The following is a 16710-nucleotide window of genomic DNA, read 5'->3' as shown; positions in this document are numbered from 1 at the left end:
ATAAAACCAGGACAGTAAAAAAAGAACACTCAAAAACAGGGGAATTCCAGACATGAAACAATCAGGGCCAGCTAACACCACCCAACAAAGATTCCCTCAGGCAGGAAGCAGCCAGCTATGAATATGTGAGGGACATTCAATGCTAATCAACTGCAACATTCACACTTGCCTCAACCTCACAACCTCTGAGGATGCCTGCCATAGATGTGGGTGAAATGTCAGGAGAGAATGCTTCTGGAGCATGGCCAGACAGCCCAGAAAATGCACAGCAACTCAATAATGATAATGATAATTTTATTTCTTACCCGCTCAAGACGGTTGACAACATTGCTAGAACACATAATAATTTAAAAACACTCCGTAAAATATACATATGGAAACATATTTCCATAAAATACACAAAACAAAAAGGAGCCCCGGTAGCGAAGTGTGTTAAAGCACTGAGCTGCTGAACTTGCAGACCGAAAGGTCCCAGGTTCAAATCCCGGGAGCGAAATGAGCGCCCGCTGTTAGCTCCAGCTTTTGCCAACCTAGTAGTTCGAAAACATGCCAATGTGAGTAGATCAATTGGTACCACTTCCGGCGGGAAGGTAACGGTGCTCCATGCAGTCATGCTGGCCACATGACCTTGGAGGTGTCTACGGACAACACTGGCTCTTTGGCTTAGAAATGGAGATGAGCACCAACCCCCAGAGTCAGACATGACTGGACTTAACGTCAGGGGAAACCTTTACCTTTACCTTACACAAAACAAAAATTAGACATAGAGTGGAAGTTTAAACAATATCATGAAAAGGGCGAGAAATGTGCCCCTCTCCATATGGTATGAATCAGGGGTCCCCAAACTAAGGCCCGGGGGCCGGATGCGGCCCATCGAAGCCATTTATCCAGCCCCACGGCACAAGGGCAGAAGGGGGTTGGGCTAAGTAACCCAAGGGGTCTCTTCTTCTCTTACAACCATTATTATTATTATTATTATTATTATTATTATTATTATTATTATTATTATTATTAATATTGAGGCTGGGTGGCCATCTATCAGGGATGCTTTGTGCTTTTGGTGCACAGAGACAGAAGGTAGTTGGACTAAATGGCCCAAGGGGTCTCTTCCAATCCTATTATTATTATTATTATTATTATTATTATTATTATTATTATTATTATTAAGGCTGGGTGGCCATCTATCAGGGATGCTTTGCTTGTGCTTTTGGTGCACACAGGCAGAAGGGGGTTGAACTAAATGGCCCAAGGGGTCTCTTCCAATCCTATTATTATTATTATTATTATTATTATTATTATTATTATTATTGAGGCTGGGTGGCCATCTATCAGGGATGCTTTGCTTGTGCTTTTGGTGCACACAGGCAGAAGGGGGTTGGACTAAATGGCCCAAGGGGTCTCTTCCAAACCTCTTTCTTCTTCTTCTTCTTCTTCTTCACATTGACGCTGGGTGGTCATCTGTCAGGGGTGCTTTGTTTGTGCTTTCGATGCACAAAGCAGAAGGGGATTGGACTCAATGGCCCAAAGGGTGTCTTCCAACCCTCTTTTTTATTGTTATTGTTATTATTTATTTATTTATTTAGATATTTATTTATTATTGCTCGGTGGCCAACTATAGTCTGGCCCTCCAACGGTCCGAAGGATCGTGAACTGGCCCCCTGTTTAAAAAGTTTGGGGACCCCTGGTATGAATAAAGAAATCCACTGGACTTAACTGGCACTTGTATCTTTATTTCTCCATTGGAAGAAGTGAGGCACCGTGGAATTAACATAGTTTGACTCCACTTTCACTGCCACGGCTCAATGCTATGGAATCCTGGGAGTTATAGTTCGGTGAGGCATCTAAACTATTTGGCAGAGAAGGTTTAAAGACCTTATAAAACTACAATTCCCAGGGTTTCATAGCATTGAGCCATGGCAATGAAATTGGAGTCAAACTGCATTAATTCCAAAGTGCAGCTGCCCTTTGGTGAGATATATGCATCCCTCTGAAGTACACCACTACAATATACACTACAATATACCCTTAGGCCCTTTCTGTATTGCCATATAAAATGCAGGTTATCTGCTTTGAACTGGATTATATGGGAGTGTAGACTCAGATAACCCAGTTCAAGGCAGATAATGTGGATTATCTGCATTGATAATCTGAATTATATGGTTATGTAGAAGAACCCATACCCTGCCATATAAGATCCAGACTATCTGCTCTGAACTGGATTATATGGCTGTGTAGATGCATATAATCCGGTTCAGTACATATGACCTGGATTATCTGCCTTCATAATCTCAATTATATGGTTATGTAGAAGAACCCATACCCTGCCATATAAAATCCAGACTATCTGCTCTGAACTGGATTATATGGCTGTATGGATGCATGTAATCCGGTTCAGTGCATATGACCTGGATTATCTGCCTTCATAATCTCAATTATATGGTTATGTAGAAGAACCCATACCCTGCCATATAAAATCCAGACTATCTGCTCTGAACTGGATTATATGGCTGTATGGATGCATGTAATCCGGTTCAGTGCATATGACCTGGATTATCTGCCTTCATAATCTCAATTATATGGTTATGTAGAAGAACCCATACCCTGCCATATAAAATCCAGACTATCTGCTCTGAACTGGATTATATGGCTGTGTGGATGCATATAATCTGGTTCAAAGCAGAAAATGTGGATTATCTGCCTTGATAATCTGTCTTCTATGGCTGTGAAGAAGGGGCCTTAGGAAACTATAAATCCTAGGAGTAGGCCCACATGTTCCAGCTTCTGGAACATGGCCAGGCAGCTGAAAAACCTGCAGCAACCCAGCCTCAGGCCCCTCCATTTCCCCCCTCAGTTGCCAAGTTGGCCCAGGCCTGCCCTGGAGACATGCCTGGCGAAATGCTGGGAACAGGGACGGGTTCCTACCTGCCCCGTCTTCATGGCTGAGAGGGTCCCCAAGGAGGTGCATGGCAGGGGCACTGGCCTGCTCGACCTGCCAGAGCTCCTTCCAGCCTCGGAGGGCTGCCAGGCGTTGCGGGAGGAATCCAGGAAGGGTGCAGGTGGAGCAGCAGGCCCAGAGGCCTGGCCTCAGGTCTTGTTCAGGGGCAAGAGGGCTGCAAGGGTGAGAGGGCCGAGTGCGAGAGAGGCGTGAGTGGGCCGAGTGCGAGAGGGGCGTGAGTGGGCCGAGTGCGAGAGAGGCGTGAGGGGGCCGAGTGCGAGAGGGGCGTGAGTGGGCCGAGTGAGAGAGATGCGTGAGTGGGCCGAGTGCGAGAGGGGCGTGAGTGGGCCGAGTGAGAGAGATGCGTGAGTGGGCCGAGTGCAAGAGGGGTGTGAGTGGGCCGAGTGAGAGAGAGGCGCGAGTGGGCCGAGTGAGAGAGAGGTGCGAGTGGGCCGAGTGAGAGAGAGGCGCGAGTGGGCTGAGTGAGAGAGAGGCGCGAGTGGGCCGAGTGAGAGAGGGGCGTGAGTGGGCCGAGTGAGAGAGATGCGTGAGTGGGCCGAGTGCGAGAGGGGCGTGAGTGGGCCGAGTGCGAGAGAGGCGTGAGTGGGCCGAGTGCGAGAGGGGCGTGAGTGGGCCGAGTGAGAGAGATGCGTGAGTGGGCCGAGTGCGAGAGGGGAGTGAGTGGGCCGAGTGAGAGAGAGGCGCGAGTGGGCCGAGTGAGAGAGAGGCGTGAGTGGGCCGAGTGCGAGAGGGGCATGAGTGGGTCGAGTGAGAGAGAGGCGTGAGTGGGCCGAGTGCAAGAGGGGTGTGAGTGGGCCGAGTGAGAGAGAGGCGCGAGTGGGCCGAGTGAGAGAGAGGTGCGAGTGGGCCGAGTGCGAGAGAGGCGTGAGTGGGCCAAGTGCGAGAGGGGCGTGAGTGGGCCGAGTGAGAGAGATGCGTGAGTGGGCCGAGTGCGAGAGGGGCGCGAGTGGGCCGAGTGAGAGAGATGCGTGAGTGGGCCGAGTGTGAGAGAGGCGTGAGTGGGCCGAGTGCGAGAGGGGCGTGATTGAGCAGAGTGCGAGAGGGCCGCGAGTGGGACGAGTGCGAGAGATGCGCGAGTGGGCCGAGGAGTGCGAGAGGGAGCCTCAACAGCGCCCCCCTTGACGTGCGCCCGAAGCGGCCGCTTAAACGGCCTCCATTGTTGGACCGGTCCTGCCAGCCAATGTATATATTTAACATATAATGTGCAGTATGCCATTTCCCTAGCAGACTATGCATCTAGGACATAATTTTTCCCCATAGAAATTTATTTGTTTTATTCAGATTTTAAAGTACCTTAATAATATTTGACTACATGTTGCAAATCTCTCCCTTTGATACAGAACAAAGCATGAGTTCTTTTACAGTGGACTCTTGGTATTCACTGGGGTTCAGTTCCAGGACGTCCCATTGATACCTAAATCTATAGATGCCCAGGTCCCATTATATGCTATAAAATGACAAAATCAAGACTTGTTTTGGGGATTTTTAAAATATTATCAACAATCTGTGCATGCAAAATCCCTGGATACAGAAGGCTGACTGTACATCACCTTTGTTACCTTTAGCATCACTTTTGTACATCACTTTTTTATGGAACTTTTGAACGTCAGTGTTATTTTTTATTAAACATATTTTAATAGTTTTGAGGAGGAAGGTTTAAAATTTAGTGGATGGTTGCATTTGCATGTGATTTTTTTGTGGAATTGAGTTTTTGCAGTATTTTCTGTGGAATCTTACAATATTTTAATCTTATTGCTTGCAGAGAATAGAAAGTTCTCCGGATGGGACTTAGAAAATTCGACAAGCGTCAGTAGAAACAAGCAGGAAGATGTTCCACATGTTCCACACATTCTGCAGCATTTAGGTGCTTTCAGAAGTCATGTTTTGCTTGAGCTGTTGTGGGTAGCCCCTGTGGGGTGAATCTAAAACACAGCATTAGTGCTGCCCAGCCATTGCAACACAGTGATGTACACTCCCAATTTTTGTTCTATATTTTATTTAGTGTCACGCTAATCAAAGCAAAATATGTACATAAAAATGAAAGGTTTGCCACCTTTCTTGTTTTCATCCTAGAAGCACTTACAGAGAAAAAATAAGCCTGCCAAAGGATTTACCACCTTTCTTGTTTTCTGTTCTAATCCTTAAAGCAACCAAAGAGAAAAGATAAGCCAAAATATGAAACAACATCCGCTCACTCTCTTGTGTTCCTTGGAGACTGTAGGATGCATCCTGGCAAGTGATTGGTGACAGAAATGCTGGTGGTGGCAATACATAACAGTTCTTTATTATTCCCAGATTTTACACACAACATTTTTTTCCATAGAGGAAAAATCTAATATGTGAAGTGCCATTAACAATTAACATTTGATATAACTTTTTTTGGCCTCCATGGAATGCTCTGAAGCTACTTCTCTGAGGCAGGCAGGAAAAAGTGTTTATGTATATGCCCATCTGTTATCACACCCATCTTTATAAGGTGCACAATAAAGATATCCTTCAAGAAGCTTGGTAAATTTGCCTGCCTCTTTTCTGTTGACATCTAAATTGTAGTACTATCATACTCAACTCAAGTTCAAGTTAGTGCAATGCTAGAAATGTGGAGATTGAAATAAATTTGTTTGGACAGAATTCCTATTTTGAAAGGCCAATGTCCTCCTCTTCCATCCATCATGACAGCTATACCACACATTCAAATGCACCAGAGTTAAAACAGTTAAATACGCAAATATTTTGAAAACTGTTGTTATCTCTGTGGTTACGTAACACATATCAAACCAGAAGGATAAATGTCCATTTGCCAAACTCTGTTTATTCTGACACACCAAAACAGTGAGCTTTTTGGGTGTTCAATAATAAAAAATCAAAATGCTGCATTGGAATGTTAAAAACGTACCTTTGAACTAAAAAAGCAACACTAAATCATGGCAGGAACTTTGAAATATGTCTGATGGCAATTGTACATAGGATAATTTTGATCATGTTTCCGTATCCAGATGTTATTACACTGAATCCGACGAAGTATTTTATTAAAGAAATTATCCAAATGTCATTTGTGGTGATATTCTTTCTTTTTTTCCCCTTTACTTATAATATATGTTTGTAAAATAAAGAGGTGTTGGACTCAGGCATGAGAGTTGGGGAAAATAATAATAATGTAGGTACCAGACATATTTAACTGAAAATAAATGACACAATCTCTAATGCCCCATGACTCTCATCTAAGGGCATATCCATTAATACCACAATATCAAAAAGTGCATTAGGTTGTATATTAATGTAGAGCTTGGAATAAAAAAAAATTAAAAGTAATTCATTACTTTTTAATGTTCTTAAAATAACAGATTGACATTGTTTATTATTTGAAGAATTTGGAAGCTATGCATTGCAATTAGCATTACTCAGCGATTTTCTTCTTATCTTTATGACCTACAGCCTATCTTTGTGAAATACATTTGTACTAATTTTATGTTACAGCACCCAGCCCATGATACAGAAGTAGATAAAACAGCACATGATATTAAGGTATGCAGTGATAACATAAACTTTAGAAATATCAGAAATGTTTTCTCACACAGTCAGCCTAGGGAACCTGAATACCTTTGGAAATTATCTCCCCACTCTCATATTCAGCAGTTCCACGTCATTATGAAACTGTTTTCCCCCCCCTTATGACTTATAGTATTACTGTTACTATTTTTAATACATTCCAGGCTCTGGATTGTGGAAGAATAGGCGACTACTTAATTAGAAATTGTTTTTTAGACAGACAGGGCCTTCCATTTTTTTAAGTGATGCCAGTTTTGTTACAAGAAATGACTGGAAGGAATTAAAGCATAACTACTGCTGTCCAAAATCTCAAGGTTCACCCAGCATCTCAAGCTCCTATTGATTCCAATGAAGACACACAAGATAGAGAGCAAAATCAGAGATTGCTTTATTCTTCAGTTGGCCAAGGAAGGCTGTGGGAAATTTTCCCAGATCTGAAATGGCTTATGTACCCAGACATGGACATTTTATAGGCATTGGTAAACAACAGACATTGCTTTGATTGGCACAAATTACGATGTGTAGTTTTATTGTGAACCTCCACTTTTCAGGGTCCCAGTTTTGGATAACATAACATAAGATGGATAACATTACAGTTCCATCTTGTCTCTGTGCACCAGCTAGGGGCCTCTCCCACCATCTCCAACAGACGCTCTGCTGCCAGAGCAAAGAGAGCCAGCAAAGACAGTTCCATCTTGTCTCCGTGCACCAGCTGAAGGCCCCTCCCACCAGTAACATGCTATGCTAATATATATATATATATATATATATGTGTGTGTGTGTGTGTATGTATATGTACACACATACATATATACATATGTACCTATATACATATATATAACATAATTTACAATAATATATATTATAATATATTGTATATGCATATAATATTAATAATATTATTTTGTAATACAATATAATACTAATAATACAATATAATAATGTTAATTATATATTATATATTACATGTAATATTAATAATTATATTACAATATATTGATATAGTACAATATAGTAATTTATTGCCAGTATTGTGCTATGCTAATAATATAATATTGTATGTAAATTTAATTTGTAAGCCACTCTGAGTCCCCTTTGGGGTGAGAGGGGCGGGATATAAATGTATTAAGTAATAATAATAATAATTTATGACATAATGGCTACAAGTTTAATGTAGTGCCTTCTCTCGTGTTTTAATGTAATGCTGAATGAAGCTGATGCGGCCATTATTATTATTGCTCACAGAGTGATCTAGGGTACTGCTTCTATGCCGTGGGTCCTGAGCCCAAATGGGGTCACCTTAGCTCAGGCATGGGCAAACCAGCTGTTAGGAATTGTGGAAGTTGGAGTCCAAAACACTGGAAGGGCCAAAATTTGCCCATGTCTACCTTAGTTGAATATTAGGATCCTGAAAAAAATTATGAACACTACCCAGTGGCTGTTTTAGACATTTACATTAATCTGTTCTTAGTATTTTCGGTAGACTCAACAGAAGGTGCTTCAGCTCTACTTCATAAAAAGGAATATATATACACACACACACACATACACACACACACACACACACACACATACTGGGGATCACATAAAGATTTCTAGGGAGGGAAGGGGTCATGAGTGGAAAAGTTTAAGAAGTTCTGATCTAGAGCAAGTTGCAAATTCTCAGCCCAAAAGGAAGGCAAACTTCATTTGAAGAAATCTGATTGAGAAAACCCTGTGAGGGGATTGCTATATGAGTTGGAATTGACTTGAAAGCATACAACAACAACAACAACAACAACAACAACAACAACAACAACAACAACAAAGTCCCATTGAATTCATGATGGTTTATACTTCATAAACATATTTGGAATTGCACTGTTAAAGTTACAGTAGACAAAATAACTCACCCTGCTTCACTGAAATCAAGGTCTGGGCCTTGCTGAGCTCTTTGAGATATCTTCTACTATGTTCAGAGTTTTCCTGGAATATTTCTTGGCATAGCAATGCTGCTGGCTTGTGTCAGTCTTTCCACTTGAAAAAGAATCAAAGATAGCATATCACAAAAAGGTTTACCTTTCTCTTTCCTAAATGGTCACTGGAGTTTCCCTTGTGGAAACTTTCCCAGAATATTTTAGTTTCATTCTTCATCTGGGCATGCATTTGCAGACTAATTTTCCATTACTCCAAATCATAAACATTATATAGTATATGCATATGCTGCTTTTGGTGATATAAAACATAAAGTTGTTATATGTTGATCAGATGCCATCAAGGAGGTTTAGCTTCTGATACAATAAAAAAATAAATGCCACCAGGGAGAGGCACCTTGTATTATTAGGAAATGTGCAAAAGAAAAAAAATCCAACAGATGCAAGACTGTTATATGATGGAAAATCATTGCAGCAATACGATATGTCATGGCAAATTCAACCCACCAGTATTTCCATACTGAGAGATAGCAAAAGCGACTACATGATAGGTAGTGGATTCTGTGAATCTTATCCTAAAAGCCAACTTTCCCAAACTCTGTCTCTTCTATATAATTATTAAAAGAATCAGAGCTCTGAGGTCTTGTGAATACTGTTTCCCAAAAATAGCCATTAACAATTCAGCTTTTAGCCATGACTTCTACAAAAGTAACACTGATTCACAGATTGAATTTATGGCTTATATTACCATTCTTGACTGAACACAAATAGAAGTGTTCTTTTCCCCCTCATTAGCTACCTCTGCATTCATTTCAACATTTCTATTTAGAAGTGTGCAAACATCTTGGTAAGCTATTTCTCAAAATGCTGCAGAAGCTTGAGGAAAGAACTGTTGCTGCCATAGCAAAAACAGAAGAAAACAATAATGTGGCAAATTCTTCTCCTTTTGTAATGATCTACAGCTCCGGTCCCTTCTACACTGCCATATAATCCAGATTAGCAAAGCAGATAATCCACATTATCTGCTTTGAACTGAATTATACAAGTCTACACTGCTACATGGAGTCCCTTGGTGGTACGAGTTAAAACGTTGAGCTGCTGAACTTGCTGACCAAAAGGTCAGTGGTTCAAATTCAGTGAGTGGGGTGAGCTCCCACTGTTAGCCCCAGCTTCTGTCAACCTAGCAGTTCAGAAACATGCAAATGTGAGTAGCTAAATAGGTACAGCTCCGGCGGGAAGGTAACGAAACCCCGTGCAGTCATGCCGGCCACATGACCTTGGAGGTGTCTATAGACAACACTGGCTTAGAAATGGAGATGAGCACCAACCCCCAGAGTCAGACTTGACTAGACTTAATGTCAGGGAAAACCTTTAGTTTTACCTTACACTGCTACATAATCCAGTTCGAAGCAGATAATCTGGATCTTATATGGCAGTGTAGAAGGGGTCCCAAATTCATCTTTATCCATCTGTTTTAATTCCTTTCCCTCTTTCCTTTTTAGTTTTGGGGACAAGCTGTTGCCAAAATCAGTAATCATTCTGGTCCTTAGTTTTAGCATGTATAACAGTTTGGCTATAGATCTCTAACTGCATCTTATACAGTAGAATATTGTTATTTGGGTATATTGATTGCCACAGGGGTTATTCAAGAAAGAGCTATCTAAATCAGAATCTCTAGAGATATAATGCTTCCAATGCTCCCTTAATGCATATGGTTTCCTAAAACAGCTACATTTTGGTAGGAAGTCATCACATTAGTAAATTTGGTTATGGAACATTTTGTGATACTCAGAGAGGTGCATGTCCTTTTGAATTATTTATCTGCCCCTTGAAATTTAACAAATGCCCAACGAAAGAGGATTTTCTGTGTAACTGAGGCCCCTTCTATACTGCCATATAATCCGGATGATCAAAGCAAATAATCCAGATTATCGGCTTTGAACTGGATTATCTGAGTCTACATTGCCATATAATCCAATTCAAAGCAGCCTCCGGCGGCCTAGGGGATAAAAGCCTTGTGACTTGAAGGTTGGGTTGCTGACCTGAAAGCTGCCAGGTTCGAATCCCACCTGGGGAGAGTGTGGATGAGCTCCCTCTATCAGCTCCAGCTCCATGCGGGGACATGAGAGAAGCCTCCCACAAGAATGATAAAACATCAAAACATCCGGGCGTCCCCCGGGCAACGTCCTTGCAGATAGCCAATTCTCTCACTCCAGAAGCAACTCCGGTTGCTCCTGACACAAAAAAAAAAATCAAAGCAGATAATCTGGATTTTATATGACAGTGCAGAAGGGGCCCGAAATCATGTTTGAATGTAAATACAAATGTATGTGTGTATATATGTGTCTTTGATACATTTTATGTACATAATAAATACAGTACATACAAAAATGCGGATTGATTTATATATACACACATATACACAGCACATATGTTTTTATTTACATTTACAAATGAAATACATTTTACAAACTTCAAAAGGGATCTTGGTTACCTGGAGTAATGTTCTGGAGTTACAATAACAGGAAAATGAAACACACAACTGGAGGAAAAATTACTGAATTAGTCAGAAGTTTGTATAAATGTTTTCCAAATGACCAAAACATGAGTCCATTTGTAAATCTGGAGACCATCCACATATAAAATACAGGGCAGGCCAGAAGTCATGAAGAGGTTACAATATTAAATAATGGCTTTATTTTTTGTTTTTAAAAATCACAACACCATAGTGTCATATAGAATATACAATAGAGTCTCACTTATCCAACACTCGCTTATCCAACGTTCTGGATTATCCAACGCATTTTTGTAGACATTGTAGACATCGTGATATTTTGGTGCTAAATTCGTAAATACAGTAATTACTACATAGCATTACTGTGTATTGAACTACTTTTTCTGTCAAATTTGTTGTATAACATGATGTTTTGGTGCTTAATTTGTAAAATCATAACCTAATTTGATGTTTAATAGGCTTTTCCTTAATCTCTCTTTATTATCCAACATATTCACTTATCCAACGTTCTGCCGGCCCGTTTATGTTGGATAAGCGAGACTCTACTGTATATAAGAAATTACGTTACATGTAAAATGTTTTCAATCCCCGCCCACACCCTGCCAAAAATTACTAAAACATCAGACACCTTAGTGATTTTTGCCCCACCCTGTCTATAACAGGCATGGGCAAACTTCGACCCTTCAGGCGTTTTGGACTTCAACTCCGACCATTTCTAAACAGCCTCAGGCCCCTTTCTTTTCCCCCTCAGCCGCTTAAGACCAGTCTGCTGTTTATTTTATGCTGCCATGTATAAAGACACACATTTGTTGTAATCTTGATCTTGGAGCGCATGGATTATCTTGTGGTGTGCCTCATATTCTGGCTCACTCAACACAATGTTTCATGCCACAGCAATTGAGCCAAGATTTGTCAGGGTGAAGCATGCCTTCTTGTGGCCTGAAGGGAGACATGGCGGGAGGCTGGTTGCCTAGCAACAGACAAAATGGCTTCCCTTCAGCCTTCCTGAAGCCAGAGTAAGCTGGTTATGATTCTGTAACACTTTTATGGCCCTGTCTTGTCTACACTACCATTTAATGCAGCTTAACTGCATTGAAGTGCTTTATATGGCAGTGTAGACTCATATAATCCAGTTGTGCACTGCATTATGAAACTGCCTCTGGTGGCACAGTGTGTTAAAGCGCTGAGCTGCTGAACTTGTGGACCAAAAGGTCCCAGGTTCAAATCCCGGGAGGGGAATGAGCGCCCGCTGTTAGCCCCAGCTCCTGCCAACCTAGCAGTTCGAAAACATGCAAATGTGAGTAGATCAATAGGTACCGCTCTGGCGGGAAGGTAACAGTGCTCCATGCAGTCATGCCAGCCACATGACCTTGGAGGTGTCTATGGACAACGCCGGCTCTTTGGCTTAGAAATGGAGATGAGCACCAACTCCCAGAGTCAGTCACGACTGGAGTTAACGTCAGGGGAAACATTTACGTTTACCTTATGAAACTGCATTATATGGCAATGTAGATGGGGCCTAATTAAAACACACCCAATTTTTGAAATGCTTCTTTAATGCTGAGACATTAACGGACAAAAAACATATACAGTAGAGTTTCACTTATCCAACCTTCTGGATTACCCAACGCAATTTGCCTCCCTCCCACAGGTGATCCACAGCTGTTTTTCTAGGCAGCAAGAACTGAAATTTTTATGGATTTAACATCCAACAATGTTGTTACTGTAAGTTTTTTATGCAATTCTATCTTTATTTGTAGTCCATTTTTTTTGTAGTCAATGTTTTCAATACACTATGATGCTTTGGTGCTAAATTCGTAAATACAGTAATTACTACATAACGTTACCGTGCATTGAACTGCCTTTTTCTGTCGATTTGTTGTAAAACACGATGTTTTGGTGCTTAATTTGTAAAATCATAATGTAATATGATGTTTAATAGGCTTTTCCTTAACCCCTCCTTATCATCCAACATGTTCGCTTATCCAACGTTCAGCCACCCCGTTTATGTTGGATAAGCGAGATTCTACTGTACCCATAAGCACAACAAAGCAGCTGGTTTGGCAAAGTCATATCACTGTTATTTTGGTCAATCTCAGGTATGTCTCTTCAAAAGCTTAGTATTTGTGATGAAAAGTCACACCGCATGTTTTTATGAACTGTTCTGAAGAGACATAGGTTAGAATAACTGAAATCTGTGATATTTGCTTAACAATATTTGCTAACAATAACTTCTGTGATATTTGCTAATGATAACTACTTAACAATAAATGCATAATGTGTATTAATCGCTGCTTTGATTTGCAAGAACACTGTGTATTGATAATTGCTTAATAGCTTAACAATAATGCAAATTGATATTAATCACTGTTCTGCAGCTCACCTGAAATTTAGTTTTAGGGCCTTTCCTCACAGCCATATAACCCAGAATATCAAGACAGATAATCCACAATATCTGCTTTGAATGTGGTTATCTGATTCCACACTGCCAGTTCAATGTGGATTTTATACAGCTGTGTGGAAGGGACCTTAGTTAGCTCTAACAGCCTCCAAGGGCCCTTCCAGACAGGCCCTTTATCTCAGGATCTGAGCCTAGGTTTTCTGTTTATCTCAGATTATCTGGCAATGAGAACTCATATAATCTAGTTTAAAGCAGAAAACCTGGGATCAGATCCTGGGTTATAGGGCCTGCCTGGAAGGGCCCCAAGAAGGGGCAGCTTGACCCAACATAGAACTTAAAAATAACAGATTTAACAAGTTCTTTTCCTAAGACTTCAAAGCTTAAGCACAGGGTGATGTAGCAGGGAGTCAAACAGGTTGACACAGCAAGGCCATGAAACTTCTCATAGGCATGGGAATAAACAAGAAGGCTAATTATCTAATTAGACTCATGGTTGGAGCCATACCCAAAAAGTCTCTTGAAAAGACTAAGGGTATCTATTCCTTCAACTGGGGCTGGATCTACACTGCTGTTTAATCCAGATTATCAAATCTGACAATCCAGATTATCTGCTTTGAACTAGATTATACAAGTCTACACTGCCATATAGGGCCCCCTGGTGGCAAGTGGGTTAAACCGTTGAGCTGCTGAATTTGCTAACCGAAAAGTCGTCGGTTCGAATCCGGGGAGCGGGGTGAGCTCACACTGTTAAGACACAGCTTCTGCCAACTAGCAGTTTGAAAATATGCAAATGTGAGTAGATCAATTGGTACCGTTCCGGCGGGAAGGTAACGGCACTCCATGCCGTCATGCTGGCCACATGACCTAGGAAGTGTCTACGGACAACGCTGGCTCTTTGGCTTAGAAATGGAGATGAACACCAACCCCCAGAGTCGGACACGACTAGACTTAATGTCAGGGGAAAACCTTTACCTTTACACTGCCATATAATCCAGTTCAAAGCAGATAACTGAAAGTTGATCCAACCTGAGTTCCCTCTATTGGAAACATCGGATCAGTTTCTCATGATCCCGATTTCCATTCCAGGCCAATAAGGAAATGTATTCATTGAAATACGTAGTTAGAAATTGGATGTGTCTGTTATATGAATGCTACTTCTGACCCCTGCTGGCAAAGCAGTTTTACAGACCATTTGTTGTATATTGGATATAGAGCAACACACTCTTAATACTGATTAATCAAGACTGCCCAAATGCTAGAGTGGAAGAGTTAAGTATGGAGCATGCTTTAACTATGTACACTTATAAGATAACAGAAGCCTGCTTTGTAGATACTGTAAACAGAAGATACTGTTTGCCTGCTATGCCCTGTGCTTCCTTTTGATTTGGAGCAAAGTTTTCACACTCTATATACTATTCTGTCTTTACTATGCATGAGATGGGGTTGCATAAGTTTTTGTAACAGATAGGTTGGTAAGGATATTGTCCATGTCAGCTGAGCTCCTGTTGCCAGGCAAATGGGTTTTGGAGTCCTTCTTCACCTCATAGTCAATTATTATCAGCTTTCAGGTGGCAAAGGAGGCTTCATTTGTATTAGGGAGCTTTCTAGATCCCTTTGCACTCACTTTGCAATCTGAGCCTGGGAAGAGATGTGAAGTATGTGAAGCAACAACGGAGTGTTCTTTGCTCTATCTTGGACAGTACTCATAGTTGTAGGAACAGAGAGAGGAGAGGAATCACATTTATGCATTTCTTCATTTGCTTCTGTGCTATATAACTTTGGGAGCCCATTTTTCATTGGCCTTTGGTGGGAAGAGTGCAGTCGGAACCAGTTGCCTTATATATCTTGTCAAAGGGATTTGATCTGATTGAGGACTGAAGGTAGGTGGGGTGTATGTAGAGGGTGAGTCCTATTCATTCAGTCCTTTTCTCTTTCATGTTTTATTCCTTCTCAAGATATCATTCGCATTACAAATCTATGTGTTTCAACAGATATTTTCCCAAAGGATGTTTAACTTGACCTGTGATGTATGTATTTGCACAAATGTTCTAAATAAATGGAGGTGTAACACCCCAAAGTTGTCATCCCTCCTTATTCCTCTAATTGATTTACCATTTCATGTTTGTTTGTTTTTCGTGTCAGGAGCAACCAGAGTTGCTTTTAGAGTGAGAGAATTGGCCGTCTGCAAGGATGTTGCCCAGGGGACGCCCGGATGTTTTGATGTTTTTCACCATCCTTGTGGGAGGCTTCTCTCATGTCCCCGCATGGAGCTGGAGCTGATAGAGGGAGCTCATCCGCGCTCTCCCCGGGTGGGATTCGAACCTGGCAGTCTTCAGGTCAGCAACCCAACCTTCAAGTCACAAGGCTTTTATCCCCTAGGCCACCGGAGGCCTAGGGGATAAACTGTTAACTTTCCCCCTTAAAGCAATATGTCAAACTCTTTGGAGCCATTTGCTCATATCCAAATCTTATGGGACATATACACTGCAGAATTAATGCAGTGTGATATCACTTGAACTGCAGTTGCTCAATGCTGTGGTGTCAGGGGCATTGTAGTTTCACAAGGAATTTTGCCTTCCCTGCCAAGGCGTTCCAAAGGACATCTCTCAAGGCTGCATAGCATTGAGCTATGGGATTTCAAGTGGTGTCAAACTGCATGAATTCTACAGTGGGGATGCACCCTAAGCCTTAATGGGAAAAGAGAAAGGGAATCTCTCCATTATTCTGGGACTGGTTTTGGAGGAGAAGTGAGTGGAGGAGGAGCCAGGAGGGTTCTCTGCTTGCCAGGGCAGCCGGAGGAAGTCAACTTGGCAGTGGGCCGAGAGGGTGAAGCCGCCCTTTGCATAAGGAGGCAGGCGAAGGCATGGGGTTGTTCTGGAAAGGGATGTTGCTATCTATTTGGGGAGACTGTTCCTTTCAAAGAGGCTGAAATACCATTCTTGCTCTGACATGGAATGGCCATTCCTTTCTGGCCTGTTTTTTTTCCTAAGTGTGGATGTATTGCATCTGTTTTGATTAGTAAGCAAAGCAGAATTAGGGAGGGATGACCTTCTAGGGCCATGGATAAGAAGGTTTGTGAGTGGATGCAGTTTTGGTGGTTGAGTTTTGGACTAAAATGCCTATACTTATACATTTCTATGTCAATCTTTCCCGTGGATGATGGGAACCAGAATCCACTCCCCCTGCCCAGATCCCTTTGCAGGAAGCAAAAGCAGAGGAGCCTGACGAAAGCTGACTTTCCCAGAGAAAAAAGCTTTAAATCCCCATGAGCAATCTGCCTTCAAATATATTCCTCTGTGAGATATCTCTTGGACCAGGCCCCACAATTTCACTTGGTCCTGTCTGAAAAACAGAGACATTATTAGGTCCTCCAGTGCAA

General features: G+C 41.7%; 1 protein-coding gene across 4 annotated transcripts in view; it reads left to right on the top strand.

The window, feature by feature from the left end:
* Positions 1-6005, top strand: part of pecam1 (platelet and endothelial cell adhesion molecule 1) — an 85280-nt gene extending 79275 nt beyond the window's left edge. For all 4 annotated transcript variants that reach the window (XM_062971133.1, XM_062971135.1, XM_062971132.1 and 1 more), the window contains one exon: positions 4719-6005. In XM_062971133.1, the coding sequence (XP_062827203.1) occupies positions 4719-4748 (30 nt within the window). In that variant the 3' untranslated portion in view covers positions 4749-6005. The remainder of the gene's footprint in view (positions 1-4718) is intronic.
* The last annotated feature ends 10705 nt before the right edge of the window (positions 6006-16710 follow it).

Source organism: Anolis carolinensis, chromosome 2, assembly GCF_035594765.1.
Source record: "Anolis carolinensis isolate JA03-04 chromosome 2, rAnoCar3.1.pri, whole genome shotgun sequence".
In the NCBI taxonomy this organism is placed as follows: domain Eukaryota; kingdom Metazoa; phylum Chordata; class Lepidosauria; order Squamata; family Dactyloidae; genus Anolis; species Anolis carolinensis.
The sequence above is the reverse complement of the archived record's forward strand: the minus strand, read 5'-3'. Positions and strand labels throughout refer to the sequence as shown.